Source organism: Balaenoptera musculus, chromosome 1 (assembly GCF_009873245.2).
Source record: "Balaenoptera musculus isolate JJ_BM4_2016_0621 chromosome 1, mBalMus1.pri.v3, whole genome shotgun sequence".
NCBI classification, from domain to species: domain Eukaryota; kingdom Metazoa; phylum Chordata; class Mammalia; order Artiodactyla; family Balaenopteridae; genus Balaenoptera; species Balaenoptera musculus.
The window spans coordinates 107,602,241-107,608,177 of record NC_045785.1 but is presented as its reverse complement, the minus strand read 5'-3'; the positions used below and the strand labels follow the sequence as shown (position 1 = coordinate 107,608,177).

The 5,937-nt window shown below is 45.1% G+C and overlaps 1 protein-coding gene across 2 annotated transcripts; it reads left to right on the top strand.

The window, feature by feature from the left end:
* The first annotated feature begins 172 nt into the window (after nt 1-172).
* On the top strand, nt 173-5,867 carry PEX11B (peroxisomal biogenesis factor 11 beta). 2 transcript variants are annotated; one of them, XM_036851917.1, is made up of 4 exons: nt 173-264; nt 1,083-1,198; nt 1,606-1,807; nt 4,660-5,867. In XM_036851917.1, exons 1-4 carry the CDS (start codon nt 209-211, stop codon nt 5,063-5,065), a joined length of 780 nt encoding a protein of 259 aa, XP_036707812.1. In that variant the 5' UTR covers nt 173-208; the 3' UTR covers nt 5,066-5,867. The 2 variants fall into 2 exon arrangements, with proteins under 2 accessions (XP_036707812.1, XP_036707814.1); XM_036851919.1 differs by having other exon boundaries at nt 240-322.
* Nucleotides 5,868-5,937: the final 70 nt, after the last annotated feature.

Here is a 5,937-nt window from a genome sequence, read left to right as displayed (position 1 = left end):
TGACGGAGACACGTACAAAAAACACGCAGGTATAGGCCCAGAGACAAGGGCTTCTCGTTCTGAAATTGCGCTTCAGGGGCCGGCTCCACTCCCTTTATTTTCTGATGATGTTTGTCCCTCGCGCGGCACCGTTGGGTAGTCCAGGAGGCGTGACTAGGGGCGGGAAGTGGGGCGGGAGCGAAGCTGTGGAGCCGGGGCTGCCGCTGTCATGGACGCCTGGGTCCGCTTCAGCGCTCAGAGCCAGGCCCGGGAGCGGCTGTGTAGGTGCGGCCCGAATAGGAATGGGGGGAGGGCGGGCAGAGGAAGATCTTCTTGAGGCGAGGTCAGTTCACACTACGGGGGTCAAAAAGGGTCAAATCGGGCTACGGGGGCTCGGACGGACCGAGAGGGGCTTATTTGAGCCGGCCGTGAGGCCATGGTTCGTTTCTGCTCACGGGAAAGATGGGGACACTGAGGCACGAGTGGGCCGGCGGGGAGGCCGCTCAGGGTTGCGTGTTCACATAAGACCAGCACTTTCTTCACTGGGCGATGGTGGAATGAGGAGCGTTCGCCCCGTGGCAGATAGCGACCTGGACTCTTCCCAGAGCTGAGGAGGCACTCCGAAGTTCCCGTGTCCCCTCACCCTACTGTCACCCGCTAGCTCCTCTGCCTCCGCCTTGCCTTCTAGTCTCGATTCATCTCAAGGGCCTGGAAAATCTCTTAGTTCACCTATTCTGAAGAATAACCTGTCCTCCAACTATCCCCACTCCCTCACATATCACATACATGCTCACACTGATGTGCTTGTGATGGACCCCCTGCTGCCTTCATTGTCCTCTTCAGGCCTTACATTATCAGATCTCTTATTTCCTCAATTCGAAGTAGTGCTTCCCAACCCCTTCTAGGCTCCTTTTTATTCTTATGCCTTTCTCTTCCCCTGGCCTGGAGGAGAAACGGTGAGATATGGCCGTGAAGAGGAGAAAAGGGAATGGTCTCAAACAGGGGAAGGGGGAGTCCATACTTGCCTTTTGAAGTACATTTTTGAGGGGGAGAGGAGGGAGGTCTCCACCTTACCTTACCTCTCTCTCCTCTCTCTCCTCCAGGGCCGCCCAGTATGCTTGCTCCCTTCTTGGCCATGCACTGCAGAAACATGGGGCCAGTTCTGAGTTACAGAAACAGATTCGACAACTGGAGGGTCATCTGAGCCTAGGGAGAAAACGTAAGTAATTGTGCCTTTTCTTTTATTACCTCAACACTTTCTCCATCCCCAGCTATTCTTCCTTAGTCCCGCCTTCCTGTTTTTGACCTTCTCTGTCGATTCTCCCTCATTTGCCTCTACCCTTATCCTCTGCAGGCCTCCTGACTGAGGTGAGAGAGCAGGGGTAAGAGTGATGAAGGATTGGAAAGAATGAGGCAAATTTGAGAAAACTAAACTGGGACACAAATTAATAAAAATTGGATGCAAAAAAATTGAACTATTTCTACTCTTTTTTAAAAAAATTGTTCATTATTGTTTCTATCACTTGCTCGACTTTCACTCTCTTGCTTTCTCTCTTTCTCTGTGTCTTGCTCTCTGTTTGCCTCTCTACTTTCAAATCCTTGCTTTTCTTTGCTAATCCCCACAAGTTCTACGCCTCGGTAACTCAGCAGATGCCCTTGAGTCAGCCAAACGAGCTGTGCACCTATCAGATGTTGTCCTGAGATTCTGCATCACTGTTAGTCACCTCAATAGAGCCTTGTACTTCGCCTGTGACAATGTCCTGTGGGCTGGAAAGTCTGGACTCGCTCCCCGTGTGGATCAGGAGAAGTGGGCCCAGCGTTCATTCAGGTTTGATATCCTTTTATCCTACAAGACCTATTGTATTCTCCATACTGCATAGCTTTCCTTTCATGAGAGGATGATCTTTTAGGGTCTTCCCAGAATATACACATCTTAATCACTTGGCTTCTAACCTTCATTTAGATCTTAAACCATCAGAGAATAATGAATGGGGGCAGATGGAAGACAGATGCTCTTTCATGATGAATGACTAAGATTGGACAAGACTAGATATTCATTACATTGCTTTAATTCCACTCTTGTCTATACCACAGGTTTATGCCCCTCACTGCTTACTCATTCATTCATTCATTCTAAAAATACTTAGTAGCTGCTTACTATGAGCCAGGGAATAAAGCAAAGAGCCAAAGAGCTATGGTTCCTGCTCTCATGAAGCTTCTAGTCTAGTGGGGGAATCAGCTATTAAAACAAATAATCACCAAACCAAATATTTGTGGGAAGTACAGGGTGTTATGAGATATATAACAGGGGGAGCTAATTTAGATTGAAAGGTCAGAGAAGAACTCTTAGAGAAAATTAAATTTTATTTCAGACCTGATGTCTGAGTAGAAGTTATACAAAGCAAACAGTAGCAGAGAAGACCATTCCAAGCAGAAAATAGCTCATTCTAAGGCCTTGAACCAAGAAAGACTTCATGGAATTAGAGCAGTAGAAAGAAAGCCAGTGTGGTGGACGGTATTGAGTAAGGGCATAAGTTCAAACTGGACAGGTAGACATGGGCCAGATCATTCATGCAAGGACTTCTAGGTAATGGTAGGATTTTTTTCATTTAGTTTTGTTTAAATTTTATCCTAAGTACAGTGGGTTCTAAGTAGGGATGTGACATGATTCAAATTGCATTTAAAGAAGATCCCTCTTGCTGTAGTGTGGAAAATGGATTGCAGTAATGCTAAAGAGGAGAAGATGCCCTAATATAGCCAAGAAATGATGTTGGCTTGGACTAAGGAGCAGGCTGTAATGAAGGTGGAAAGGAATATGATTTGGGAATAAAATGATCTCTATACATATTATTTGTTTCCCTATGATTTGCTTTGTTATTTTACATTATATTAGCATCTTTCCATCTCCACTTATGTCTCTCTTTTCTCTTCATCTTTCTCAGTGATTACAGTTATAACAAGACTTCTGGTGTATGAAGGGTGGGGGCAGAGGCATGGCTGGAGTGGTATGGAAAAGCAACTCCCTAGAAGAGTTTATATGCCGTGTTTATACTTTCATTCAGTAAATATTTATTCGGCTCTTACTATGTGCTAGGCACTGGTCTAGACAAAGGGATACAGTGGTAAAGACAAACAACATCCCTGCTCCTATGGAGCTTACATTGTAATGGGAGGGGACAAAGAAGCAATAAATAAGAAAAACATCAGAGAGTGGTAAGTGCTGTGCAGGAAATTAAAATAGGGTCATGTGATAGACAGTAAATGGCTTGCTACTTTAGAATTGGGGGTCAGAGAAGGCTTCTCTGAAGAGGTGACATGTAAGCTCAGACCTAAAGTGCAAGGAAGAGCCAGCCATTTGAAGATTTTGGAGAGAGATTATTCCAGGTTGAGGGATGAGGTAGTGTAAAGGTCCTAAAGCAGGAACAAGCTTAATGGGATCAAAATATAGAAAGAAACCAATGTGGCTGGAGCATAGTGATTGAAGGAAAGAATGGTACAAGACGGAATTAGAGAGGCAGGGTCAGATATTGAGTTCTTTAAGCCTGTCTAAGGTGTCTTATTCTAAATGTGATAGGAAGGAAAACATGGAGAGTTTTAAGAAAGGGTATAATGTGATTTACGTTTATGCCAGCTACTATATGAAACTAGATTCTTGGGGGTGGGAGACAAGAGTGACAGTGGAGAAACCAGTTAAAAGACTAAAGTAGTTAGTTCAAGCAAGAGATGATGGTGGCTTAGACTGTGGTGGTGGAGTACAATAGATAGATGTGGATTCAGGATATGTATTAGAGGTAGGACAGTTATATTGAATACAGACCACTGTTGTCAGAATGGATTAAAAATCAAAAAACATAGACTGTTCTTAAGGAGTTTATAATCTAACACAGTTGGCAAGCTTGGCGTCATTTTTTTGTTCGTTTTCTTTTAACAAAAGTATTGGATTTAAATGGTCTATGTGTTTGAGTCTTTGAAACAACTGAAGGTGTTTTTTTAAATAAATTTTTTAATTTTATTTATTTATTGTTTCTGGCTGCGTTGGGTCTTCATTTTTGTGCGCGGGCTTTTCTCTGGTTGCGGCGAGTGGGGGCTACTCTTCATTGCAGTTCGCGGGCTTCTCATTGCGGTGGCTTCTCTTGTTGCGGAACGCAGGCTCTAGGCGTGCGGGCTTCAATAGTTGTGGCACGTGGGCTAAGTAGTTGTGGCTCGCGGGCTCTAGAGCGCAGGCTCAGTACTTGTGGCACACGGGCTTAGTTACTCCGCGCATGTGGGATCTTCCCGGATCAGGGATCGAAACTGTGTCCCCTGCACTGGCAGGCGGATTCTCAACCACTGCATCACCAGGGAAGCCCTGAACGTGTTCTTTTAAAAAAATTTGCATTATTGTAGTTCAAGTTGAATGTGTGTGTGCTAATGGGTTGCCAAGTGGAAAAGTGAAATATGAGGTTGATCTTGGAATATTTCATGATGCTCATTATTGTAAGCCAGGATCTTAAGGTACACATAAACTCATTAGTTACAGAAAGGTGGAAGGACATTTCTAATAGTGGGTAATACAATTCACTTCTGGTATTCTAATATGTAGTCCTTCTGCACTATGGGGGAAAAAAGTTTAAATGTTCTGTTGGATATGCTAAGTGGGTATGTGTATCTGTACTGACCTTTCTCCCCTGTGTATCCCAGGTACTATCTGTTTTCTCTCATCATGAATTTGAGTCGTGATGCTTATGAGATTCGTCTACTGATGGAACAAGAGTCTTCAGCTTGTAGTCGGCGACTGAAGGGTTCTGGAGGAGGAGTCCCAGGCGGAATTGAAACTGGGGGACCTGGGGGTCCAGGGGCTCCAGGAGGGGGTCTGCCCCAGGTGGCTCTGAAGCTTCGGCTCCGAGTCCTGCTCCTGGCTCGGGTCCTTCGAGGTCATCCCCCTCTCCTGCTGGATGTGGTCAGAAATGCCTGTGATCTCTTCATTCCACTGGACAAACTAGGCCTCTGGCGCTGTGGTCCTGGAATTGTGGGACTTTGTGGCCTCGTGTCCTCCATCCTGTCTATTCTCACCCTAATCTGCCCTTGGCTCCGACTCAAGCCCTGATATTCTGGTACAGGATAAGGAGGGGATCTGAATTGGTGAGATGGAATTTTAGATTGTCCCCATGTACCGGCCTCATTCTAACTCCACTCCTTGGTTAAAGCTAAAATCCAGAGATTTGGGAGTAAGAGGGAGGAACTTTGGGGAAGATGAGGTGAGGAGAGGTGACTTGTGAAGTCACTTGGATGATTCACATGTTCAGATCTGCTGGAGCTTTTGTTCTTTTCCTCCTTCATTGCATTGTCTGTGTCTCTCTTGACTCTTTTTACTGTCTCTTAAGTCTGTTTAAGATTCTGTCTCTGTATCTCTTTTGTACCTTCTCAGTCCCCTGTCATAGGAATTTAATCAGCAGGATTACTTTTTGGTATGGGAGGTAGAAGGTATGGTCTATAAGGTTCTAACTGCCTTCTTCTTTTTCCTCACAAAGGTGACTTGTGGCCGTTATTTTCCCCTTCAGACTCCAGATTATAATTTTGAAGGCTTTATGTCCCAGTGGACTCTTCCCACATGCACCAGAAGTAGTTTCATGCTTCCTTTTCCTCTCTCATGTCTACCTCACCAACCTTTCTCATGATTTGCCCTTACCTTTCCCTCCACTCACACCTGCAGGTTTCTGCTTACACTTTGATTTCAGGACTTTGTTCTAGCCTTTCCATACCCCTTCTTTGCCTATCCAGAATGATGCTATGTTTAGCATCTTGTTGTAAATACTGTACAGTGATTCTGTGTAAATAGCTGAGGCCCAAGCCCATGATGGAGAGCAAGCCTTCCAGGTTAGCAAATTAAAGATCAATTTGCTCATTGATGTTTGGTCTGGTCCCATGTGTTCTGGTCATCTGAGGCCCCTGTTTCTGTCACTATGGTTTGGGTTTTCC